Source organism: Apteryx rowi, unplaced genomic scaffold, assembly GCF_003343035.1.
Source record: "Apteryx rowi isolate R43461 unplaced genomic scaffold, aptRow1 scaffold_228, whole genome shotgun sequence".
Taxonomy (NCBI): Eukaryota; Metazoa; Chordata; class Aves; order Apterygiformes; family Apterygidae; genus Apteryx; species Apteryx rowi.
This window is the reverse complement of record NW_020448619.1, coordinates 1154228-1181449: the sequence shown is the minus strand read 5'-3', so window position 1 is coordinate 1181449 and position 27222 is coordinate 1154228. Positions and strand designations below refer to the sequence as shown.

Below are 27222 nucleotides of genomic sequence, written 5' to 3'. Positions count from 1 at the left end.
CCCGCATTTCGGGCGGAGGAGATCGGGATTCCCGGTCAGGATCACCGCAGGGCCAAGGGGAAATGGTTTGGGGTGAAGAGCGTCAGCGGGGCACGGTGGTGGCGGAGGAGGGAAGCGGCGTGGGAAGGTTACGCTGGGGACGGCGGCTGTCGCACCCTGAGGGGGCTACGCCGGGCAGCGTGCGATGACCGCTAGAGGCGGGCTGAGCTGCGCGGCGCAGCGTGCGGCCACCGTTAGAGGCGCGCGAGGCGGGGCGAGCCGCTGCCCGCGTTCCTCCCCTCAGGGGCGGGGGAAACGGCCCCGTCCCCACGGCAACGGGCGGGCGCGCGCAGTCTGTTTGGGCCTCCGCGGCAGAGTGCGGTCGTTTCCGCCTCCACCTCCGCCGCCGTTGATGTCGTTGCTGCGCGGGCCGCGGCCTCGCGGGCCCTGGGCCGCGGCCAGGAAGGGCCCAAGGAAGCCGGCGGCGGCCAAGCGGGACTGGGACGTAAGTGCTTCCCTTTCCCGGGTGCCGAGCCGGGCCTCCTCCTCCTTCTCCTTCTCCTCCTGCTGCGGGTAGCCAGCACCCGCGCAGGGCTCGGAGCCGGGGGCTGGCGGGCAAGGGGAGGGCGCCTGAAGGTCTCGCAGTCAAGTGTCCGTTCCTGTCCTACGTCTCGCTTTGCCCTTGCTGGCTCAGGTTTTGCCTAGCGCTCGCTGGTGGCCTGAAACTTTGCCGGGTTGGCCCCAAGTTGGGTTTCTGGAAAAGCTTTCGGCGAGCCTGGTCCTGCCTCCGGAGTTGTTGCTCCGTGGCCGTTCCTGTCAGGTCTGTTTGGGGCCGAGCCGGGCAGCAAGGAGAGCCTGACCTGGATCAGGCATGGATTGTGCCTTTTGGGTGGCATGCAGTTCCTGCTGGCTTTTCACCAAATATAGATTCTCTGGTGATTCTCTGTATTCATAGCAGTATTGGTTGGTGGGAACCTCTAGAGATCACCAATGTCGTGCTTGGAGTGGGATTGTCACCAACAGTAGGTCAGCTAGATCGACTCTCTCTCCAGCTGAAGCTTGAAAACCTCCAAGGAAGATCGACCACATCTCCTGGTACCTTTTCTAGGGCTGCACTGCCCTTTTGATGAAGATACTTAATGTGGTATAAAGTCAGTACAGAATTCTGGGATTTGGGTTGTTTTTGTTTGTGTGTCGTTTCCCCCCCCCCATCAACCTTTTTCACCAACCTTGAACCAGCAGGATGAACTGATGTTCATGAAACTTTGTATTATGTGGCTGTGGCACTTTTGATCTGGTACCAGGACCTTTAAAGATGGATTTACAGTTTTGTTCAACTTTGGCCTGAGTGAAAAGAACTGAAGGAAAAGGCAGTACTTTTTTTCGATAACTACAATTTTTAACAGCCTTACCATGTAAACACACAGATATAGGAAGCTACAAATAGAGATGACCAATTTGTGTGTCTGTGTGGATTTTGGGGGAGAGGATACCATGACAGGGAATTTTGTGTGCATCGCACAGGTATGACTGCAATGATTATATAGCCTAGTGGTTTTCTGAGCCTTTTTACAGTGGACTTGCTTACAGACAGAAGACTTAGTACTACCTTTGTTGCTGTCATGGCTGATTAATTTTAACATCTGTGGGGCTTGTGACTCTTTTCGCTTCCCTAGTCTGCTTAAGGTTATGCCTTCTAATTTGGAACCTGCTGTTGCTTTAGACTGATGAGTACGCACAGTCTTGATAGGGATATCATTTTTGCTGATTGCTTGCTTTGATAGCAAATGCTTTACAATGTTGTAAAAAATATACTGTTGTATAATTTTATACTATTTATGTTGTTATTTAAGGGCTTTTTAATGAAACTTAAATCCAGTTCCTCCTCTGTTCTTGCTTTTGATGTGTTCTCTTCTTCTTTTCTGCAGAGTACTGTCCATGATTTGACAGTCCATTGTGCAACTCCTGAGGACATAGTGAGTTAAAAATCTATCATTGCTCCTCCTCTAGGTGATTCATCTGGTTATCTAACACAAGTGTTTACTGTATTTATGGCGATATTTTTCTGGCAATGCTTAATCTCTCCTCTTGAACTTCTGAAAATGTTGGGCTTTTAATCTTAGATCTTTATTTATGGTGTTTTATGTCTACATCTATCCCTCTGGCAACCAGAGTTTTTCAGTCTCCTGCCTTCATTAGGAAGTGCTAGCCATGTTTTTGTTTCAATAAAGTATTTACCATCATAAAATAAATGAAACCCCAGGGGGTTAGTCTAAAGTTAAGTCTCATCTCTGCTGAAAGGACTGAAAAACATGTTTTATTCTGAAAATTTCTCTAATTCTAAGGGTATCCAGTTTTTCTTTAAGCAATTTTACATCACTTTTTTATACTGAAAGACTTATTCTTTACAAAGCATAGCATAAGCATAAAAGCATACCGCTTAAGTTTTGCTGGTAGCCCTCATTACCGGGATGGAATAGGCAATATGAGCTGTTGTTGATATAAATTTATATGTTTCAAGAGGCTAGTCAGGACAGATGGAGATGATAGGGGAGAGAGACTTGATTCTATAAATGATTGGCTTGATAGCCTTTAACAAACACCTCACATTTAATTTGTTACTTATTAAACTGAGCAGATGTGTTCATTGTTGGAGGAAGAGAGACAATGTCACTGATGATTGACACTGGTTTTAAATTAGGAAAATGCATTGTGTTTTTTTATATATCTTGTAGGTGGGAGTGTTTGTTTTTCCTCCCTTTACAGCTGAGAAAACTCTTGCTGGGTCGGTAATATAGGGTAGAGGAAGACAGACTTTTCCTCTGTTACCTTTGGAGTAACTAAAATTTCTGTATTAATTTGGTTGGTACTGATGGCATTTGCCACTTATGGATGTTCGTGAGGTGGTCATTGGTATTTCCATGAAATTATAATAAATGATATTCAGTGCATGAATGATAAAATCAAGAAAAAGTACTTGTTAGCATTGTCCTGCTGCTTCTGCTTTAGATTGTCCTTTGATTTTGAACTGTATTCTTTAATATTTTTGTAGCTGCGTCGTCGTGAACTACACATGTCAAAAAACAAAGCACTGGTGCATCTGGAACTACAAGAGAAAGCACTGAAAAGAAAATGGAAGAAGCAAAAAGAAGTGGCTCCTGGTTCCTTGGAGAAGAGGAAATTGATGCGTGAGGTGAGAGCAAAATGTGCACTTCCAGCCTAGGTAGCTTGACAGACACACACAGCTGTATTTTCCTATCTTTCCTCCTGTTCCAGATAATTTGCAGTAGTAGTGGAAATCTGCTCTTGCACATAGGTCAAAATCTGCTCTTCTTATTGACTAATTGGACTCCAAGTACACAGACATGCTCCCTCCTCTACATGCTGTGTTATGCCTTATTTCAATAAGGCAACGATTGGAATAGGCTATATAACATCTTAACTGAGCTATACAGTTGCTGATTTCCTTTTTTTGTTGCCTGGCTCTGCCCTGTCTAACACTGCAGTCTTGTTTGTGTCTATTGAACAAGAACTGTTTGCAGGATTAAACTCTGAACTGTGAAAAGGTGAGCGTTATTTGTGCTTTTATTGTTTTCTCCCCTTCTCCTCTCCCTACCTACATATAGTTCTTTGTTTGATGGAAATATGAATATTTCTTTTGTGGGGTGGGGGATAGGTCTTTATCTGCCGTTGCTGCATTTAAAGAGAGAAAAGGCAGAGTCATAGGGGCAGAAAGGATGAGGTAAGAAATCAGTAAGGGAAGAACCTGTCTAGAAGAAAAATTGACAAAACAAAGGTTGAGGAGCTACGGTTGCTAGCAGACAAGCTTGTCGTCTGGGAGTCAAGCTTCTTATTCTCTAGGCAGGTCTGAAGCACTCTGACTGGAAACGTTAATATTATTTAATTTGCTTTTGAATTTTTCGCTGTATCGGCAAACCCAAGCTTAGCTAAGAGACAGTAGCTTATCACTGCTTCAGCTCGTCCTTTGTTTCACACAGCAGGTGATTCCTTGCCACATATTATGAAAACCAATCTCAAAATATGAGAGCTTCATGAGCTTTCAGACCTCAACAACGTTTGGTCAAACTGAGAATTGCTTTTGCTGGAGAAGAGTGAAAATGAACAATGTTCACCTAGCACTTAAAATAAAGATGATTTAGTAGTCCTGTAAATGTGCAGTGGGTTGGTGGTCAAAGACCTCTTCTTTCTTTCCCCTTGTTTCTACAAATTTTCAGGAATCTGTGAATTCTGAGAACATTGAAGCATAGCACAAAAACAAATAAAAGTACCTAGAGTTAAAAATCACTAACTAGATAAGTTTGAAGTCTGTTTCTCCACAAACACAGCAGAATTTTTGTTAAGGATATCATGCTAATCAAGCATCAAACTTTAATTTTGGCATTTTGTTATTTTCATATTTTTCTGCGAAATGCATTTTAATGGAGCATTCAAATAAAATTGTGGACTATTATACGAAATTCCCTAATGTAATAGCAACAGATTCAATAATATTCCATTCAGAAGCAAATTACAAATCACAAAGGTAGATTAGACCACCAGCTCTAAGAAATGGTTGGATTACTTATTACATGACTTTGTAATTCAGATGTGAAACTCATGGTTAGGAAACAGTCTTCTATATTTCTTGCCATTTCTAATGCTGATGCACAAATTTTAATTCCTCCTGAGTCTTTCCACCTCATATTTAAGAGATAGCTTTTTATCAGCATACCCTATTTCTACTTTTGGATGAGAGAAAATGTACTTCCATACAGGAAGATAAGAGGAGATAATGCCAGACAAGATGGAACTCACCTGCATTTTGCTGTTAGAAACATTGGCCTTTCCTTGTGTGCAGAGGAAAAGATAGATGGAGAAGAGTCATCATTTTTCCCTATTCCCAGCTTAAATCCTGTTCGTTGCTGGGTCCTACCATTCAGAGTAACTGGGGAGACTCTTCCCTCTGAGTCTCCTGGTACAGTTCAACCACTGTGGATTGTCTGCTTGTCTGTCTCATCTTGGTAGTATTTTCTCCTTGTTTACTGCTGTGAGAGCTCAGCTTTCTTAAGTCTCGACTCCTACTCAACTACAGAAGAGTCAGAGAGAAAACTAGGGAGATACTGCTATTAGTGTGCTTTTTTTCTTGTAGTTGGGGGTTGAAGAGAATGGGAGTAAAAGTTGTGAATGGATGAGTGAAATAGTGTTTTTAATCTTCTGGGGCTTTGCCTGAAAATCTAAATGAACAAATAATTTGAACTGATCTCTATAGCTGTGGATAGTGAATGTGTAGTTACCACACCTATTGGTTCCATAACAATGCTTCACTTTAAAATAACAGTGTATTATACAAAGGGTAGATGGTGAATGGATTCTCGTAATGGAGAGGGTTAGGACTAGTCCCATTTAATTATCTTTAGTAACAGTCTGAAACAGGAGGGAAGATTAGTATCACCTGTGAATTACATTAAAATTAAACTAGGAGAAGATATAGCAGTCAGTGAATATGGCAAAGACATGTAAATAGGCCTAGTGAGATTTTAGATGGGTAATGTCACTTTGTTTACTGCCAATCACGAGCAAACAAACTAATTTACCTTGGGAGCAATGCTCTAAAAATGTTCATAATATGTTCAGCAGGAAGGAGAAGCTTAGGAAACTGCTGATTCTGAAAGAGATCTAGTAGAGAGGGTGAAGACATTATCTGGGATATTTTTTGGCTGATTACATATATAGCCTTAGTTTTAATTGCCTTAGGCAAAAAAATCATGTTTTGAAGCAGGTAATTTTTTTCCTTCTGCAGGTCTGGAATGACTAAAATCTTGCATCATTTTGATATGAAACTGCTAAACAAAAAACCTGGATTTAGTTAATACTGAGTGTAAAAAAAAATGAATAGTGACTTAGAAGAGTGGATTATATGAGGTGATTAAGAGAGATGGATATCTGCTGCTTTACTAAATTGGTTGTGAGGAAAAGTGATATATTCCAGTGTAGTTCAGGCTCGAAAGACCAGTCAGGCATGGAAATGATATATGGGGCAACTTCCTGACCTAACAAGGCATAACAGAATGAGAAGAAAACAGGTGAAATGCCATTGCTAGAATTTTTTGAATGAGGCTAAATATAAAACATTAGCAAACTTATCAGTGGACACTGAAGGAAAATATGGAGCATATAGAACTTTGAAACAGCAGCAGTCCAGTCCCTCTTGTGATTCCTGTGTGAGCAGAAATTGTCCCTGTTCTCAAATTTTGTGTGGGAAGGCATAAATGAGCTTGTCTTTTCTGTGGCCGCTTCTAAGGTAGTTGCAGTCTCTCTGGATAAATTCCACCAATGATGAAGTGGAGATCATTTACACATTTGATCTTCTCTCAGGTGTTTAGAAAATAAATACCTTCTTCCCAAGCTGTGTATATAATTTTATGATGTCACCATTTCAAACTTTGTGCAAGAAGCTACAAGTGAAAGGAGTTTTGAGTTGTGCTCTGCCTGTGGGAGCCATTTCTCCAGTCAGCTTCCATTAGCTCACAGTAGCTGATTGCCTTTTTCTTTAAACTCAAGACCTCCCTCCTTAAGCTGGCCTGTCATAGTTCCAGTGATGGACTTCTCTGGGAGAGAGACCTTGAATAGGAAGCTGTATCTTGTGAGAAAGAAGTGGAGACTCTCAAAAACATCCTGTGTTGCCAGGTGTAAGCAGCTGTATTTATAACTTTTGAAGCTTTTATGAAGTTATGAGGCTTAATTTTTAGGCAGGATTTTCAACAGTCAAGGCTGTATGAAAGAAGTCTATGAATTGGTTTGGATCTAATCAAAATGGTTCGTGTTTTTGGGAGCATCTGTCAGAGGTAAATAAGTGTCTGTCTCAACAGCATTGAGATCAAATGATTTGAAGCTGTGCACTGGCTTTCTAATCACCAGGTGTACATCTTCATTTTGATGAGCTTGTCATAAACAGCCAGCCTCTTGTTTGTGTTGTGCTGGGGAGAGGGGAGGATTGGTTGTGATAAGAAGGAGTCAAGGCTGATGGGGATCCCAGTTGTAATAACTGTTTATTCACTTTGTTTTTCAGAAAAATAAGGTGAATGATTGTAATCACTCAGAATGAAGTATGATCTTTTGATCTATTTTGAATAAGGATCTAATTGCGCAGTACAAACTTAGTAAGCATTGTCTTTTTAGCTGTTCTCTTCCTAACTGCTTAGAAGAACACTACCCAAAACACAAAGTCTGCACAATATGAAATATTTCCTTATATGCTATACTTTCAGATTCTCTCTGACCAGTACCAGTTGCAAGATGTGCTGGAACGATCTGATCAGGTTATGGCTGTGGTAAAAGACTTGTTTGGGGATGCTCCTTGCAGGCGAACAGGTAGATCATCTCATTTGTATATGGTAGTATCTTTAAGATTATCTTATTGCTTTTTTGTAAATAGCCTTGCTTTACAAAGTTGTATGTTGAGCATTCTTTTAACTATGTGGTGAGCTAAAATAGTAGAATCGATCCTGTTGATGCTGAATGACACACAGGTGAGGATAATACCTAACATGGCACAGGAGAGTGAGGTGTGGCCAGTTATCCCACTGTATCAGTCCATTGTGGGATTTCTGGTCGCTTACTCTGAAACATCTGACATTGGCCAATTTTACAGTCGAGTTACTGGCCTATGCAGAGCACTAGTTTGATCCATTATAGTAGTTCTGATTCTTATGGCTACATGGGTTGACCTTTTGCTCTTGGATATCCTTGAAGATTTATCAGTAACTCATGAACAAGGCTTTTCCTTTTCTGATCCTGTCCTTTGAGTTCATATCCTGCTGGAAGGCAGGACTGACAGTTTGCATATAAGATTTTAAGCTTAGATTCTTTTCTCTGTAGGCTGCCATTCTCCTTTGCTTATAATGACTATTTCATCCTATATGCTTTTTCTGCACATGCTTATTTAAGCAGGGGGGAAAAGAAAGAACCCCAGTATGTGACTGAATATACTTAGATAGCTCTATGGCTGGTCTTTGGCAGTTACTCAGAAGCAACATACATCCCTGTGACCCTTTTTGTGCAGAGTGCACAAATGTGTTTTTTTGGTATGAAGTCCTGAGGCATAGTACAGACTGAGTCCTCTCTGTATCGTACTTACCTATTTTGTCTGATTCCTCTAGGTTTCCCTAATGTAACAATGGCTCCTAACTGTGACCTAGAATTTTCTGAAGGACCCATTGTGCAAAAACGTGATCCTTCCACTCCGCTTTCCATCCTTAGTGAATCTGTCATGGATTCCCAGGTAATGTATGTTCAGTTCCATGCATGTCCTGTGGGTTTTTTTATTTGCGCAAAATGAGGATATTCAAAGGAAGGGTTTCTAAGCAGACCTAAACCTTTCTTCTACGTATTGTATGCCATGTTGATTACATACAGAAAAAATTACATTAAATGGAGGTGAATCTATTTTGTGTGAGTCTGGGAATCTTGATTTTGGATTTCTTAACCTTTGAGTATGAGAAACACCAATTTCTTATGTCTCATACTGGCAGACTCTCTCTTTTAAATAGTGGGATTTTCAGAAAGAGAACAAACTAATTGCAGACTGAAGAAAACAACTCTTGTGCCACTTAACTACTTGCCAGCTATTGCAGTATGCCCATGAGGTTTAATTGTGTCAGCATGTATGGGTGCATAACCAGCTGGGCTATGATGTATTTCTGATCATGCATGTGTAAATGTACCCCAGTTGACTCTGCAGCCTTGATTAGTCCTTCAAGTTTAACTTTTAATACTTCACATTATTTTACAATTATTTAGATTTGCTTCAAAAGTAAATTTTTAATCTCATTATTTAGATTGCTTCAGTGTTCTGTGCCATTAGTTATACCAGGAATGCTTACTTTGGGCTGAGAAGAGGCATATGAAACTTCTGAAAAGTAGCTCACTGTGATGAAGACCAAAAGGATTGTGCAGTGAAAGTGCCTTTTCTACCAAAACTGTTATCATATTCTCGTGATTCTCTAATCCTATTTCCTATTAGCTTGCACAAATGTGTGCAATTTGAGTTGCAGTATTGCTCTGTCATGTTTTTTTGTGTGTATGTTTTTTTTAATATGAAGAGTTGTTTTTGTAAGCTGTGAATTTTATATACAGAGTGGTGTCACTGGATGCATGCGGCAGAATAGGCTTAGATTTTTAAAAGAAAATACTACTGGTAGGTTTCTGCTGAGCTTCTGTGAGACTTGCTTTCCCTTATATGCCTATGAAAATCCTAGTTAAAGGCCATCTAGTGAGGCCTACCCACTGAGACTGAAAGTTGCAGGAACCCTAATTCCAAATATGATTACTCTAAGTTTTGTTAGGAATGTGATATGTAGGACTATATTTCATTCTGGTTGCTTTTTTATCTGTAGAATGTAAATGTAATTATGCAGATTTCATTCCAAGGTTGTTTAGCATCTAAAGTCAAATGACTGAAATCTTAGAATGCTATAATTTAGGTTGCCTTTTCCATGGTCTGGCTGCTCTTTTTCTGTGTTTGTTATGGTAAGGGCCTTAAAACTTTTCTTTTCTTCTCTTTTCTCTTTTCTCTTTTCTCTTTTCTCTTTTCTCTTTTCTCTTTTCTCTTTTCTCTTTTCTTTTCTTTTCTTTTCTTTTCTTTTCTTTTCTTTTCTTTTCTTTTCTTTTTTAAATTCTACAGTGTATGTGGCCTTTCTTACCTAAATAAAATATTGGATATTGAACTTTCACTTGTTTTCTTCTTTTCCAAAACAATTGTCAGTATCAGTATTTCTCAGATACCATGTAGTTCCTCAAAACCTTACCACAGAGATGTATGTTTTTCACTTTGTTTTGGAGATGGGGAGTGAAACTTTTTTTTTTTCCTTGAAACACTTCCATGAAAATGAAACAAATTAGTATTTCTTCCTAAAGACAGTTTGAAATTGCTGAGATCCCTTTTGTTTTCTTTGTTTCCTAAAAAAGGCTCTTAATGAGGTGGCAGAGGAAACATCATCCATCTGTCAATCAGAAGATGAACAGCGTGACTCTCTGAATTTCAAATCCAGCATCAACTCTGACAGGTCACTGCAAATATATTCATTCAGGTTTCTATTTCCTTAACATTTGAAGTAGACAGAGTTAAAAGGATGTTGTGTGGGAATAGTTAGGTTACTTTTATTGTTTTCCTTCATGAATTATAGGTATGTTCCCGACTTCAGAATTCCAGGGAATGCCTTTGTTGTAATCTTGAGACCCTTTGTGAATGGGGAACTCATGTGAACAGTTAGAGCTATTTTAAAAAGCTTTTTTTAGATTGTAAAGATTACCTACAATCACATTATTATCATGTTACAATTCATTGTTATGCTTGTTTTGAATGTAGGCTACTCCGGTTATTGAGAGAAGAAAATTCTTCAGGGAATTCTCAGTTATGGGCTGAAAAGGAAATGAGAAAAACTATGTTATCACAAGAAGCAAATGTACCTTTGACTCCAGCAACTGCTTCTCCATCATTGAAACATTCAGGTTGGATTTGCCAAAGCGCAGCCTCTCAAGGGATATTAAGCTGTTAACAGGATCTTATCTGGAATTCCTTTTGGTGTGGATGAGAGACAGAGACATGTGCTAATCTATCTCAGATGAATTTCTAGACAAACAAGGCATTATTTCCATATATTTACTTTGAAACATTTTACTATTAGGAACATACCTGAAGTATTTCATGTGTGGTTTTTGTTTTGCTTTTAAATCAGCCCTCAATGCTACCAGTGAAGTCAAGAGAATTTGTTCAAGGCTTCTGAACGAAGAGGTAGAAGAGACTGTGGACTCTACTTACACTGTGAGACAAGTGCTGAACCCAGACTCAAGGAAGCAAAAGCAAATTTCAGCAAAAAGTTTAGTACTTTTAAAAATAACATACCTGCCTGTGACCAAGGTCCTTAGATTATAGGAAAATGTAGGCTGAAAGGGACATTTGGAAGTAATCTAGTCAAACTTCCTGCTCATAGCAGGTCTAACTCCGAAGTTTGGTTAGGTTGCCCAGGGCCTTGTCCAGCTGAGTTTTGAACACCTCCAAGGGTGGACATTCCATAGCCCCTTTGGGCAATATATTCTAGCATAGTCTGCATTTTCACTGACAAAGCAAAGTCCATGGGAAGTTGGGAACCATATATATGGTTCTTTGATGCTACCTGTTTTGTTGTTAACCATACTGTTCTCTCCTATGTGGTACTTTCGTGCTCTCCCATTGTCTTCTCTTTGCTATGTTGCGCGGATTTATGATGATTTTCAGTTTACTTAATCAGCATGTATTTGCATATGGGGATTGACATCAGAAACAAACCCGTAACATGGAGAGATTGGTATAGAGGAGTCGCTCACTAAATGTGAGACCTGAAAGCAGCTGATCATTTTTCACTGGCAGTTCACCAGCAAACTGTTTTTGTGCTTTTAACTGAGAAAGGTTGAAAGTATAAGCAGGTATCTAAGATAAATGCAGCAAATCATGATTCTTGGGAGGTACTAGGATGGTGGCAGAAAAAGTGTTTTTTTTGTGTTTTTTTTTTTTTTTCCCCGATGATCTGAAAATATCTTGAAAGACTGGGGACATTCTTTGATGGCCTATTATAGCTCAGGGCCAGAGAGGGCCTCTCCTTTGACTTACTTCAACAAACACTTAATGTAATTTCATTGGGATTAGAAGCTTTGTGTACGAGTTGAAATTTCAAGGACTTCTTTTTTTTCCCTTCCTTAGTGAAAAGGAAACAAGCTGCGCAGAACTCTTCCAGACAGAGGGCAGGTGATTCTCATGCTAATTCAATCCCCACTGACCTTCCAAGGGACAATAAATCCAGCCTGGATGTTCTCAATCGCATGATACATGAAGTAGAGCATGAATTGGAGGAATATGAGCGAGGTACAGGCCGTGAGGTTCAGAAAACTCGGAAGAATGAAGGCCTCACTGGATTTACCTTGTCACTGGTGAATGCTCTCTGTCGTTTAATGCGCTACCTCAGAGAGGTGAGAAGACTTTGAATTGCTTCTATAGAGTGGTAAGAAGAGGTAGAACTTTTCATCTACTAGAAACAGGTATCCCTAATGTAAAGCGAGGAGTTGACTGCAGTGAAAGTCTCCCAGGGACTAATAGCAGAACTTATTCATTGAAATAGTTTTAAAACTTGTTGCTTAAATGTGTTCAGAGTTGTAGCACGTTATTAACCTTAGCTTTGTTTACAAACTGATTTTCTTCCTTGCCTTCCCTTTGCATATGGGTCTTGACATTACTTGTACATTGAAGACCTGAATTTCTTTGCAAGTATCCCCTCTCATCTGAGAAGTAAAGGTGCGATGACTCTTGCTCAGTGGCAGATTGAACAAAGATGACTGAAGCAGTCACCGCTACCAGCTGCCTGTTCTGCCCTTTTCTGTAGTAGTGGGATGGCTTAACAGATGTATAGTGGCTCCTGAGCTGCTGCAACACGTGTATTTGTATATTAAAGTAGCACAAAATTGGTTCTGGCTTCCTTTAACATGCAGGGCTGTAAACTGCAGCGAAAGTTGTCATATTGCCCTTTTAGCCCCCACAACTAGGAGCAGCAACTTTTGGGAGACTGGCAGGACAAACAGCTGCATACGGTAACTTTTAGTAACTGGTGGTAACGTGATGTTGTTACATCATGTGTTTATCAGATGCTGTGACTTAAGATGTCTTCTGCTGTTATGTTTTAAGGTTCCTACCTCTGGTCCAAGTGTAGGGTTTTCTGGATCTTTTTTCTGTTGTCTCAGTCCTCATTCTGGGAGCATTAAGTATTTTTCTGTGGAAAATTGGGAAGTTTGTATTACGCAGTGCTTCTCTTCTGAAAGGTATTAGCCAGCTGTTGCCTTCTGCAAAACTCAACTTGCAAGTGACTAAGAATTTACCTGGCATTAACAAAACTGTGCTTTTCATATCTGAAGCAATATACTTCCTCAGATGATGTCAGTGAAGCCGAGCATTCTCTTTCCCTGGTTCATGACTTCAAGGAAGAAAAAAAAGGCCTTTCAGAAATCTCAAGATTTATATGCTGACAGTCACACCTGATCATCTAAGATCCATACAGTGCTTTTCCAACAACAACTACAGATTAATTTCATTAAAAAGCATTGAGTTAACCTCTATTCTGAGCTGCCAGTCGGAGAGGCTACTGTGTTTGTTCAGTGTTCTACCAAAGTATGGGTGCTTACAGAAAAACTTACGTAGCATCCAGAATGTTTGATGTCTTCAGTGTCCTGGAAAGCAATTTTATATACCATATCCTAAGAAATACTTTAATTAATTTCCCACTGCCTAATACTAAGTTCCTTACTAATGGAAGGAGCTGCTTAAAGTGATTTTTTTCATTCTACTTTGGATAAAGATGTGGAAGGAAATAGGCATGTTTGGGGAGGGAATTTTTTGCTTTTTGCTCCCTTCCCTTTCACAATGAATGTAAGAGTTGCAAATTATCAAGCCTTGCAACTTTTTAGCACTGTGATGTCTTTTTATTAAGCTACTAGGTGAACACAAAAAATTGTTGTAAGGCTAGAAAGCAGCAGAGCCTGCATTGCAAGCATCTTGAGAGTCCTCAGAGGCTACCACATTTATCTCTGACACTAGGCTAGGCTCAAATCTTTAGGACTGCACTTAAAATTGAAAGGAATTGTGGTAGATGTATTTTTGAAATTTGTCTCTCCTTCCCCCACCCCCCCACACACCTTGGCTTTAAAGGAAAAGGTCTGTTTAATACTAAGACTGATTAAGCTATAGCAAATGTGTAAGAATATATACAGCCAGTTTATAGGTGGTTTATCAGTAATATTGTACAAGCTTTTTCTAAGTGATCTTCCATTTCCTTAACCAAGAAACACTATCTCAACAATATCCTTGTCAGCAGAATACTCTTCAAACCATGGCAAATACAGCTGTGGTGACTAAACTCAAGTTTTGAGTTGCAGTTTGAAATGTATCATGAGAGTGCCATAGTATTATTTGAGAGAAAGGGAAGAATTTGAGCATCTCGTTTTTCTTTCCTCTCCACACTCATCTTAGAGAGAAAACTGTATTAGATCTTAAACTTCTTTGCAGATGACTTCCAAAAGCTGCTCCCTATCAGGCAGCCATCCTTGTCCCTATTTAAGGACTCTCTCAGGAGGAACTGTTGAAATTCAAGGTTCTGGCCCTTCTTAGACTAAAATTATATACTAAGTATATGCAGATTCAGGGCAGTGGGGTTTATTTTAGACTTTTTAATCCTCTAAAAGAAAAAGAAAAGTATTTTTTAATAAGTAGGAGATTGTGTAAAAGTTTAATATCTGAATAACTTGTAAAGATTAAGTTAATTCTACCCTCTGTGATAGTCTTGCTGTCTCCAAAAGATTACTTTTACTCCTCATTGTAAACCGTAGTTCATTCTCCCAGTGTCAATCAAAGATGAATTGGCTTTTTCAATATAAAGCTCTTTGCTTTAGGCTTCTCCAAAGCACATGCATGAAATGTTTCTCAATAGTGGCATTAAACATGAGAAATAAGAGAATCTGTGTATTTATATGGGTTGGCTTATAAAAGTACCTTTTGAAGGACTGTTTCTTCAATGGTATTGTTCATCTGACTACAAGCTTTAGTTCTTTGAATAACCAGAAAAAATAACATATAAAGGCTTTAATAAGCAGAATATTTTTGCTACAGAGCAGTGCTCTAAGTACCAGTCTGTCTGTAGAACCTTTGCAGTGACTATTCCTCAAACTGTGTTTGTTTTCTTCTAGTTTTTCTGAATGTTAGCTTTAACGTGGTATGTATGTTTCAGTAAGGTATCTCTAACAATGCATATGAGCTAATTACAGGCAATGCATAGATGATAAGGACTGAATGCTTAGATTGATGGTATTTTTTGAGGGCAAGAGGTTCTTTACAGTATGGTTCTTTGCCTCACAAAATAGGCTTTTTGCTCCTGTTAAAAATACTCAAACCCTCTAGATTTTTTTTTTTTCCCCTCCACGACAGAAAACATTAGAAAACAAATGCCTTCTTTATTTGGTCAAACCTGTCTTCATTAGTGAGCTGAAGGTACTAAAGAATAGACAGGAGTAGCACAGGATACTGACAAGCATCAGCACATCTGGAGTTTATTTCATTACCACATAAAAAAAATTAAATGGGTTAAAAACTGATATCCATAACGAGATACAGTGGTTGTAGTTGCAGGCTGTAAAAATTGTAAAGGCAGAAGCACAAGAATTTAAAGGATTCCTTGCAGTGTTCTGGAATAACAAGGAAGGAAGAGTAAGCCCACTGACAGTTCTCAAGCCCTGAAAATTGGATTTTGTAGTGAAAATGCTGAAGTCATTTTAGCGATAGTGGGAAGAACTGTTTCAGTATAATGCGATGTGGAGCTTTTTCAGATATGAATCTTTATTGATTAAAGTAGGTTTATAACTTTTTCTTGCTTTTTAGAGTGAAATGCAACTGCGTGAGAAAGAGCTGATGAGGCAGCAACATGAGCAGATGTTGAATGAACACAGAGAACTGATTGATGCTTTGACTGCAGAAATCCTTCTAGTGAGGGAAGAAAATGTTACTATACAGGTATTGAGAGTTACTGAGCCTTCCTTCCTTCCTTCCTTTTGTCTACTGCAGGAACTGATGTCATGGAAGTTTTAAAGACATTTCTTCTGCAGGATAAGTCTTTAGAATAGTGAATAGTGTTGCAAAAGTGGGCTAAGATGCGTTGTCATATGTTCAGGAGACTTTAACAGTAAAGAGAAAGAAAATGATAAAGTTAAATGAGGAGTCTGAGAATGGTAATAAGTACTGTGAGGGGGAAGGGAAGGAATGTTTAGAAAGTCAACATTTTATCTTCCTTTAAAATGCTTAACTTTTAAAGCCTGGTAAATGCAAATTCTGTGAAACTGAGCTTTACTTAAGTGGATGTGTATGTACAATCTAAAGATTTACTTTAGTGAATATGTATGTACAATCTAAAGGTTTAAGAATCTTTCTCCACACTTCTATAATATTAATACCACTGTAGCAACGAAGTAGAATGGATGTAATGTTAAAATGATCTATTCTCTTTTGTTCATTTGCGGGCACTGGTAATGAGCAGCAGGAGGCAGATTTCTAAGTTTTTTTAAAAGTTTTATTGTTAGCAATAAGGTGGCTCTGGGCTGGGAGCACAAGAAGGGACCCCGAGCAGCTTTTTGTTGCAACTTTTAAGCCATAGTAAGTTGTTACATATTCAATACTTTAGTTTACATAACCAACCAGATCTATCCACGATTCTTAGTTCTACCAATTCTGTTCTTTCTCTTGCTGTATTACAGTGCGAGATAGTTCTGTGCCAGCCTTAAATGGCCCATCTTATAATTATTCATTAGCTGATTTTGCACCTCTTCTGGTGTTACCTTTGAACAACTTTTGTACGGCTGGCTGGATTAAACTGGCTTCTTTGCAGTTCTTCAACTTTGTACGAAAAACAGGGCTAAGGCAAGGTCAGATAAGATGTTCTGTTTGCAGGGCATGCGACCTTGTATGTTCTTTTTCTGCAAAGCTGGAGTATAGTGGAAATTTTCTTAACAGTAATACTACATTTTCATTTTCTCAGTTTGCAGTAGAGGTAGATTTGTATGATGTTTACATTTGGAAATGAAGCAATAAAGCAACTTTGGAGAGGAAATAGGGGTAATGAGTCAGGGAAAGAGAAACAAAACATTTAGTTGAGGCAGGAGGGAGAATAAATAATAAACTCGGAGACACTGATATTTAACACCTTGTCTCACAATCTCACAAATTCAGAAAGTGATACTAAGAGGACGGAATTTCTTCTCAGTGCTGATTGTTGTATATAATTTTCTAATTCATGTTCCCTGAATATACATTTCTGTATATCTTTTTTTCCCCCCCTTTCTCCCTTAGAAGAAGCTTCAGCAATACATGATAGCGACAGATGAACAGCTGACCTCTCTCGTACAAGCATTTAAAGGTCTCCCTTTAGCAGAATCTAAAAAAGGACAAAGTCCAAATCATTTTGGAATTGTAAGCAAAGGTCCAGCGATCAGCCAAGGTGTGTGTATGCATGTGCGAGGAGAGAGATGGGAGTTTATCGCTGTGGTGGAAAACTTAGTATTTAATGGATGTCTGCTTGAATAAGCACCCTTGGTGTGAGCCTGGATCAGACTTCTGGGAATTCATGTGCCACAGTGAACAGTTCTGCTCTGAGCACAACCATTTTGAAACTGATTTTTTTTTTTTTTTTTTTTTTTTAAATATGAACTGTATTCCTTCCTCACTGACATCCTTCTGTCTGGATCTGGACTTCAAGATTAGCTGTATAACCAAATCCTGGGGTTGAGCTTTAAGTGATACATAATGTAAAGAGTAGCCTCTCATCACAAATGGGAGATTTCCTTCTTTTTCCTTCCCATTAAGATGTCTTACAAAGTCAGGTTTGTTTTGAGGGTCCTAAAAAAATCCAGCTGAAGCGGGATTACACCTTTCTGTGCTGAGAGGTAGCAAATAGTATGAGGCTGGTTCTTCATTGAGCTGCTGGAGGTCGCTGCTGACCAGAAATGGCAGTTACTTAGCAATATTAAGTGACCAGACAGAAGCCTGTTTCTTGACCTGTTTGGGTTTTACCAGAGGTGAATGATTATTTAGGTGATACATAACAGACACCGGCTAAGTTAAGCCAGTAGCATCTATGACGAAACTAACAGAACATGATTTATCCTTTGCTTTTAAGCTTCTTTTAGCATTGAGTTTGCTCCCAATCCTCTTCCGCTCATGAGCTGTTTAAATGCATTGCCTTTGCTCTCAAGATCACTAATTCCTAGTGAATCCTATGATTACTTAGAGCTATTTGTATTCCTTAGTTAAATGTTGTTTTTGTGGACATTACATTCAAAAACTTTCTTCCTAACTGTTTCTGTGGTTCTCTTCCTGAGAATCCACGTACCAGATCCCTTTTTTGGGATAAAAAAGCTTTGTAATAAAAGGGGGGGGGGAGGCAAACAAACAAATCCCTCCTGTTCAACAATTTTGCAGGACTGTTCCAAATTCTCTTTCTTTATTGGTCTGTCTGTCTTAGAAAAAGACTGCTTCCTGAGAAGAAGCCTCCTAAAGTTGCAAAAATATTTCTTCCTCCTCCACCTCCTTCAGATGGAGAGTTCATGTACCCTTGAGGCTTCTGTCTGGGTGTGAAATACTTGATGTCTGCTAGGTGGTTTTGCTGCAGAAACCATACATGAGTTATTTTTATTATAGAACTTGACTGGAGAGAGGATAGTGGCTGAAGAAGGGGTGGGGACAATATCGTGATGACAGATAGCATACAAGGACAATGCCTTGGAAGCGCAGTTGTGTAAGGTGAAACATCTCTTGTCAGGGTCACTGAACAGAGGGTGGCAAGTTCTTAATTCAATCTCAGTAATATGGACCACAAGCAATATCCTCAAATAGTGTCTTTTGGCTCTTTGCCTTTGAAGAGTGTTTTTGTCTCTTGTATTTTTGGATCAGATATGTCCCACTTTGTTCTCAAAAGAGAAGTTGTTTGAGAATTAATATTGTGAACAAAACTATTAATGGAGAACCCAAAGATAGTACTAATGGAGCAAAGGATGTAAGTATATTAAAATTACTGGGGTGCATTGCTAGCTGTAACTTTGATTTCGTGCTTTTCATTCTGTGCCTCCTGGATGTGTTCAAAATAGATGGCAACATAGACACAAACTAGTTGTAGTTAAGTGTAGAGTAATAGCTTCTCTCTTTACTGGAGAGAAGCCTGACTTGAATGAAGTCATCGTGAGAGCATTGGCGTGCTCTGAAGAGTTTTGAATTCCTTTCCAGCCCACCATTCTTGCCATCAAACTTGGGGGCATTGGGACAAGTATGTAGGTCTGCCTTTCTCAAGAGACTATTACCAAATGCAGCTCATTTAGGTATCGATGCCTCACAAGTTGTATGTCTATGAGTTTTGTGCATGGGCTACTAACAGATCTCTTATTAGTATCCTGAGGCTGTGAGGCTACATGTGATAGCTCTTTTTGCCCAATAAAGATTTATGTTATGCTCCAGTGAAAGTCTTCTGTACTTGGGGATTAAAAGGAAGTAAGGAGTATGTAGGGAACACAAACCTAGACTGTCTTTTCAGGCACTTAAATGAAAGGGCGACCATTACTGAGATTTTTCCCTACGCTGATACTGCGCTATTTTTTAAAATTTGGTCTCTGCTTTGTCTCTTTCTTTAGAGCAAAGTGCTTTGAGCTATTTTGAGCCCAGTACTGATGCCAGCAACGGGGAAAATATGCTGAAATTCCCACATGAGGAAATGCCTGTCAAATTTCCCCAGAGGCCAAGTGCCTCAGATAGTGTGGGAGCAGGTAGAAGTTTGCCAACTCACATCTTCCAGCCAGCTGTACTGTTGTCACCACCCCGGCAGAAGAGCAGTCAGGAATCGTCTTCCCTCCAGAATGGTGAGCTGATGGTTGCTCGCTCTTTCGCTCTTTTGCTCACTCTTTTGCTCGCTCTTTCGCTCTCTGGCTGTGGTATTGTGTTACTGTTTGAATCTCTTAGGCTCACGTTCTCTTTGGAGATCTATCTTCTATGATAATTTTTAATTTGGGTGTTTAGACACCTTGACCCTGTAACTGGAATCTCCTGCATCTGCATCCAGATAAGCATTTCTTTTCTTTCTCTGCCTATTGCTAATTTTCTTTAGACTTTGTCATCATTCCTTGCAGTTGTCTGTCTACAGTCTGTAGCCCTGTCAGTGGCATTCCAAACTGGCATTCTTATCTTGTACTGGTTTTGGTTGTCATTCTGTACGGTTTGCTGTAGCTTTCTGTGATTTAGAGCACGTCTTCTCAGATCTCCATCTGCTGGTGATGTAATCCAGCATCTGTCACCTGTAATGGTGACACTGTTCAAGACTGGAACTTCAGGTACTTCTGGAGCCCATGCAGACAAGCTGCATACTCTTATTTTGTGCCAGCCTATCTTTCCAGCAGAGATTTTTCTAAAGGCTTTGGGAGCAGGTTTCCATGTGGGTTTCATGTAGTGCATAAGAAGTGGGTGAAGAAGTTCTGGTGAGATTATGGTCAGGTGCTGGATAACCAGATTAGCTCACAATCTTGTGTCAGTATCTGTAGGCTTCAGGAGTTTTATAGGGATAGGTAGCTCAGTTCTTGTTGCTTTTGGGAGAAAGGTTTCTCAGGAATGTTTAGGGAAGCAGTTTCTCATTAAACTTATTGAAGTGAGCAGGAGGGAGAACCCTTTGTGACTGTTTTAAAATTAGCTGTTTCCTCCTGAAATTGTCATTATAACCACATGCATCTTACTGAGTGTGCTAGGCCCCTGTAAACCTGTGTATTGGGAGGCAGATAATCCTACTTATGGCTAGCTCGATGGTTGCTGACAGGAAGTAAGGCACTGCAGTGAAGTTCTTGGCCTTCCCTCCTTCTTTCCCCTCCATTCAGCTATGTTGATTTGCAAGTCTTTTCCAGTCAGAAGAATAACCCCAAAATACTTTTGATTTTAAGGAGTTGGCAAGAGGAGTGGCAGGGTCTATAATTTAAGCTTTTGGTAGTCTGGCATGCTGTGAGGAGGCACAGAAAGAACTCAGGAGGAAGTGAGGTAATTTTCTGCAAAGAGTAGCATCTGGCTTCAGTCCCATTGAGAACTATCAGACATTGACTGTCATTTGAAACAAGAGTATGAAACTATATTCATAGACTTCACTAGCTTAGCTGTGTGTGAAATGTATTGTTATTCTTTATTACTGTTAAGGCTGCTAAATGGGCCAACAATTGTTAAACTTCTTGAGAATGCTTCTTTATGGAAAATAATTCATAAAACTGTAGATTTACGTGTAAATTTTTGAATGTCGTGCTCTGTGCAAGAAGCAAAAGCTATAGCTTTGGAAGGAATGGGCTATTTTGTATGTAAGATGTGGAACTTCTGCTTTTGATCACAAAATTCAGCTTGGACTTAATGTGAAGAGCTGCAGTTGACAGTACTGTAACATTTGGTCACGTGTGTGATGTGTTATCAGTTTGCTAATGATGACCACCAGAGATACCTAACTACTTTTGTGGGCCAGAATGCTTTCCCTTGTTCTTATGGGCTTACTACATAGCTAATTGATTATTATTACAAATGTTTATTTGCTTTTGGTGCCAGCCCAGCATAAATATAAGAAGAAAAAGGCAGACTTACAGTTTATTAGGTAAAGTAACTGGATTTTGGGAAATGGAGGACAAAGTGTTTGAGTGTTTCTATTTTTCTATAAGCTAAGAAATTCAAAACAACTTCTCTTCTGTCTGACTTCTCTCTCCAATTCATTAATAAATAATTGCTGCTGTATTTATCTTCAAAAAAAATTGTATTGAAAAAAGTTGAGGCTGAAATTTTCAAAGTGTGATGGATTTATTTGCCTGCGGCTAGCTGAATCCCAGGGGATCTGAGTGCTTTGCTTTTGCTTAAGTTTGAAATGTTATCTGTGACTTGTTTTTCTAAGGATGCAAGACATAACTCATGCAAATATAAGACAAATTGCAGTGGGAAATACTAACTCTTTGGAATGGTGAGTCCTTGTAGCAGTCTCTTGCATAAAGGGATTTTACTCCATAATGTACCCCATTCAAGTTAGATGTTACAGTTAAAGTTCCTGCTTGATTATTTTCTCTTGTAAATTACTAGCCTGATAGAATGAAGTCACTGTTAGTTTCCTTGACAAGGATCACGTGTTTCTTTCCTTGCTGTTCCTTTATTTCTTGTTTGTAGTCTTTAAGACCATCTCTCAGTCCACTGAAAACACTGAGCGAGAACCATGCAAGGAAAGGATCTCGCCCTCCTCCCTGATAACACAGAGCACAACTGAGGAAAAATGTCTCTTCTCTCAAAGGCAACCGATTCCTCCTGCAGACAAAGACTTGGAGAGTTCCCAAGAGAAAGTCAGCCTGTCTTCTCCAGGTGATTCTGGAAAAAACAGTGCAGCTGAAGAGTTTTCTCAAAGCAGTGATCTGCTGGGACAGATAGCTGAGCTAACACGGCAGAACTCTCTTATTAAAGCTCAGCTGAGCAAATTCAGAGGCTGCTCTGAAGAAAGAGGTGATGGCCTACATCAGCCAGATCCAGTACAAAATATAAACCCTAGTCTAGATACTTCACAGGGACAGGTGAGAATTTAATAGAAAAGAAAGGGTCCCCTTTCTGCTTATCTCTTTTCCGATAACTTACTGATGTTTTAAGACTGTCTCTTCTCTTTTGTCAGTTGTTTTAAGACCTATTTCATGTGACGTTGTATTTAGTCAATTAAGGACCTAGATATGTGACAGTGAAAGAGACAAAAACTGAGATTTTTTCACAAGAGGTGCTATATAATATTTACTTAAGGAACTGTTTTTCAGTTCGAAAAGTTAGGTGTGTAAAAGCACTTGAAATATGTTTCATGCTCTCCCTGAAGGTGCAAATTATAGGCTTTTAATTGGAAGTAATTATCTGTATGTAGACTCATCTTGCGGTAGCAAAGAGCTTGGAGGAACGAATAGCAGAACTGAATCGTCAGAGTGCAGAAGCACGTGATAAACTCTTGCAGCTAATAGACCAGCAAAAATTAGCTGCTGCCCATATGCTCTCTCCAATGATATCTCCTATTCCACCCCCATCCTTAAATTACACTGGTAAGTACCTAGCTTTAGGAGAAACAAAAACTAGTAAGATAATGTTTTTTCCCCTTTTGGGAGTTCTCTTTAACTGATTGGATCAGCAATTGTGGTCAGTGCACTTGCTTTTAATGACTGTGTGGTACAATTGCTCCTTGTTTTTAGAGGTGTCAGACTTCAGAGAGCTAAAAATATATCACCTAAACTTCTCCTAAAGTAAGTTTCTTAGTTAGCTTGCTGCAAATGTCATGCTGTGTAGTAAACTTGTTCTTTGCTGTGCCTTTGTTTGCAGAGCTGTTGCACTGTCACTTAAGAGCAGAACTAGGTTTCGTTGCTAACAGGCAGCAAGAGATTTCCTCAGTGTCTGTAATGCCCAATGTTCCTAATTCCCGATTTTATATATATATATTTTTTAATTATTGAATGCTTATAGCATTTTAAGCAGGCCTCTCTACTGCAGAATCTTTTAGGAAAAGATGAAGCATTTACATCAGGCCTCTAAAAATCACAGAAAAGTGGTTATCCTATTCTTAACCACACTTTAAAATTTTTGGTCTTTTGGTGCTCTTTCTGTCAGATTAGCTTGCTGAGTTACTGCCAGTGCTAGCAAAAAGAAATAACAAGCTTAAAATCATTTGAAGAGACAAATTAGTGAAGAGAATATTCTCGATGATTTCAAGATCCATGGATTAGTTCAAAAATATTCTCTAGCAGATGAGGGCTTCTTAATCTTTTCATGGAGTTATTGCAATAGCAGGTAAAACTGTGCATGAGCATGTGCACACATGCTCTATCTAGGCCACCTACTGTTTCCCCCTTCCTAAACCACAGAGATAGTGTAAAGGGAAGGACTCGGGGAAGAAGGGGGAACAGAGATCATGTGTATGTGCACATGCATGCAGGTGCATATGCAATGACTCACACAGTGGGGGCCTAACACTTTCAGCACTTCTACTGCCATTGTAACATAAAGACAACATCAAAAGTAAATATATAAATCTAAAGGAACAATGAAGAGAAATCTGAAGTTTCTAAGCCTCTGCTTGGTTTTTCTGTAGAAGAATCATTCTATATCTATGTGTGTTGTCCATAGTTTCTCTGAGTATCTGCTTTCACTATTGGTCATTTTCAGAGTGTGAGTATGGGGTTGAATGGACCTTCAGCTTGATATTTTATGTCTGTTCTTCATATTCTGTGTAATTGTGAAAGTGAGGGGTGATCCCCCAAAAATGGGAAAATGAATGTACTGAAATGTTGTGTTCTCATCAGAATCAAGCTATTATTTATCATCTAGAAAATGCAAGGAAGACAACTGAAGTGTCTATTCCGGTGGCATTTGCTATGGACAACTCCAAAGAAGATACTCCTTCCCCTGCTGGTGTGACCAGTATGAGAAGGTGAATGATTTACTACTTTTACTTTACTGATTTATTTTTGTAGTGTCTCGGGTGCATACGTAACAGCAATGGCAAAGAATTTTAACGCGATGGAAAAATTGCCATGTTTTTCTTTGGCTTCACTGACTTTCCCTGGCTTCATCACAGTCTAATCTGAAGAGATGGAACAAAGGTCCGATAGCTTCTTCACAACTTTCATTATTTGTATTTAAAACACCTGCAATTTCACATAACACAGATCACATGAGTTGTTGGAGACCACTGATGAAGGCTACTAGATCAGAATCTGAAACATGTATCTAAGTGTCAGTCCCAGTTTTCATTTCTTTCAATCTCATTTTGAATGTCTACAGATCTGCAGGTTCCTCTAGCAAGCCTTGTTCACCCCTAAGTGCCACTTCAGAAAGCGTGAAATTAAGTCCTGTCAGACAAAGGCCAAAGGTAAGACTGAAAAATCTTCAATCAGAAGACTTGGTTGCTGTGTCATACTTATATAAATAGAAAGCTAGACAGATAAAGAAGGAGAGGGAGCTCTGCCCTACCCTAAATACAGTGAGCTAACAGTAATCAATTCATACCATTATGTATTCTGGACAATTGGTGAGGGGAGGCCTGAGTGCTAGGGACATTAGTTGTTTGCTGCCAGAGCTGTAATTTACAAGTGAATAATCCTGTAACTATGTTTCTACTGTGGCAGTTACCTGTGTTATCACTGGGAACCTCTGGCAGTCTTTCACTGATGGCTCCAGAGAATTTCAAGCAAACATTATGATGCACTGGTAGAGCTACATATAAGAGGCAAGTAAGCCATTGCTTACCTAACCATTGCATAAGGCAGTTGCTGAAGGATAACTAAATCCAAACATAAAAGTAAAATCACTACTCTAGATTTCTGATACCTGATTGTCCAAGAGAAGGACAGACTATACTAAAATGCTTTCATTGTACTAATGCTGCCTTTTTTTTTTTTTTTTTCAATGTCTAAAATAACCTAAGTTAGGAGTGATAAAGAGAAACAAAGTTAATGTCCAAATCTCCCTATCTTGATAGAGAAGTAAATGTCTCCAGTAGGGAAATACAGAATACTTAAGGTAGATGTTGTTTAAGTTAGGTGTCTAAATTAGATGGTGTTCCTGCCTCTATGGTGCCTATGGCAGACAGTTGCTACATATCAGGGAACTGGGTAATCATACAGAAGCCAGCACTAACTAGCAAGTCCGGGGAGTTTACAATGTATGAGTTTCAACTTGTTTCCTCTCTCTAGCAGGTGGAGAAGCAAAAAGAAGAAGGTTGGTTTGCATTGTCAATGCATATTATGTAAAGGAAGCTGCACTCAAGTCCTGTTTTATTTTTGAAATTTTCTCATGAACCACAATTAGATCACTGTAGTCCCCTCTCCACATGTACCATGTAACTCTGAAGTGCCTTCGTGTCAGTGCCATTAGTATAAAAAGGTCTGTACAGTTATTGCATTTGTGCCATGCAGAACGCAATAGAAGTCCTGGGAATGGGTTTTTGAATTGGATACACTGCCGTGACATTACCCCTTTTTACCCAGTAAATCCTTCACAAGATTGTAATGTGAGGCTGCTTTAGAAATACAAATGGGCTAAGTATCTATCTCCTATCCGTATTAGATATGCTGGAGAAAGGAGGGTCTAAAAAAGGTGTGTGAAACTGATAATATCTGGAGGATGTATTGGCACAAGATGTGGGATTAAAAAGAAAAAGAAAAACTGAGATGAGGGAATGTACATACATTCAGAAGCAGCCTGGAGATTAGGAAGCTAGTCTATTCCTGCTGGATAAGAACTTGTGTCAGAAATATCTTGTTCCTTCTGTGTTTACGGTTTCCCAAAAATCCTAAGAGCATTGTGTTGTCAGAGTAGTTAATATACCAGGGATTGCATCCAGACTTGAGGATTGCTTTTTAAAATTTTATTAAGTTATTTTTTTAACAATAAACTGAAAGTGGCTATCTGAAGTTGACATCAGAATCTCTGTTTGCTATGTGCTAAAGTATAGTCTCTGATAAAATAAACAGCTATGTGATATGAGTTCAACTGTGTTAAACTATTATGGCTGTGTATGTAATACTCTAATCTCATGTTTGCTGCATATTGTTTTTATTTGACTTTTTAAAGTAGCTATCATTTTAATATTAATGATTAACAATAAAATCTAGGACATTCAGGAATGCTTGTATATCTGTTCCTTACATTGTAGTAAACCTGGGCAAAACCCCTCTGTATTGGAGACAAAAGTTCTGCAAGACTGAAAACTGGATTTTTAGTGAAGCTGTTTTGAGAAGTGAAGTTTGAGTGAAGCTGTTGAGATTTTGAGTGATGCTGTTTTAATCTTTTTTTATAACTGTTAAATCCCCCCAGGATTGATGACTTAAAAGATATTTAGGAGAGGTGATAAAAAGGGGCCAGCCTTTCAATGATTTCAGTTTTAAGAGAATGAAGATAAGATACTTCTCTAAAAAATGTGTTTTTTGTTTTGTTTTTAAACAGATTTCCTAAACCTCAAAAATGTTGGATTCAAAAGGGATTTCAAATGCTTATTGAAATCTCTGCAATTTATTTTCCAAGGTTAACTTTGGGAAGTGAAAAAAGCTCATAGTCCTGTATTTTGTTAGTTAACATTTAAAATTGCTTGGAAGAAATCCCCCAATTCATGCAGAGACAGGAATGCCAAAGATGGGATGAACTGCATAAACGTAGTGCCCCCACACTAGTACTATTACTTCTGACTTCCTCCAAGCTATTGGTGTGCTATAAATGTTCCATAACTACAGAAAAAATTGGATTATTTTCTTCCTAATTCATTTAGTCTGAGATTTTCTTTTGGAATATAGAATTGGAATTAACCTTTTGAGTCACTATCTGGTTTCCTTAAACGGGGTAACACAGCAGCTTCCAATTTATAAGCTGAGGTGTCTATCTGCATACAGGTCTTAAAAAAGCCACTGAGATCAGAAATATTGCTGGCTTTTGTTTTTATTCTTAACAATGAAATCCTAGTCTCCTTGAAATCAGTAACTGAACTCAGGTTCTGGAGGACTGCCAATTTGCTTTGGAGCCAGGACTAGTGAGGGACCTGTCCACTCTGCAAAACAGTGTGTGTGGTGCAGAGCCCCCAGCTTGGGCCCATTCGAAGCAGCAGACCATGCAGAGCCACAACCTGG

At 39.3% G+C, this 27222-nt stretch overlaps 1 protein-coding gene across 8 annotated transcripts; it reads left to right on the top strand.

The window, feature by feature from the left end:
- Positions 1 to 364: 364 nt before the first annotated feature.
- Positions 365 to 26229, top strand: SPICE1 (spindle and centriole associated protein 1). 8 transcript variants are annotated; one of them, XM_026065479.1, is made up of 18 exons: positions 365 to 484; positions 1908 to 1955; positions 3032 to 3172; positions 7248 to 7350; positions 8139 to 8260; positions 9946 to 10043; positions 10346 to 10488; positions 10716 to 10856; positions 11717 to 11982; positions 15431 to 15562; positions 16895 to 17039; positions 19222 to 19446; positions 21755 to 22149; positions 22482 to 22653; positions 23930 to 24032; positions 24386 to 24473; positions 24730 to 24830; positions 25300 to 26229. In XM_026065479.1, exons 1-17 carry the CDS (start codon positions 392 to 394, stop codon positions 24802 to 24804), a joined length of 2490 nt encoding a protein of 829 aa, XP_025921264.1. In that variant the 5' UTR covers positions 365 to 391; the 3' UTR covers positions 24805 to 24830; positions 25300 to 26229. The 8 variants fall into 8 exon arrangements, 7 of the variants coding, with proteins under 7 accessions (XP_025921264.1, XP_025921266.1, XP_025921262.1 ...); XM_026065481.1 differs by having other exon boundaries at positions 16892 to 17039; positions 21876 to 21943; XM_026065477.1 differs by having other exon boundaries at positions 16892 to 17039.
- The last annotated feature ends 993 nt before the right edge of the window (positions 26230 to 27222 follow it).

Coding starts and splice junctions, on each gene's coding strand:
- SPICE1 (XM_026065477.1), top strand. CDS start 392: ATGTCGTTGCTGCGCGGGCCGCGGCCTCGCGGGCCCTGGGCCGCGGCC. Junction 19,447..21,754: donor ATCGTCTTCCCTCCAGAATG/GTGAGCTGATGG, acceptor TCTTGTTTGTAG/TCTTTAAGACCATCTCTCAG. Junction 24,474..24,729: donor CTGTCAGACAAAGGCCAAAG/GTAAGACTGAAA, acceptor CTACTGTGGCAG/TTACCTGTGTTATCACTGGG.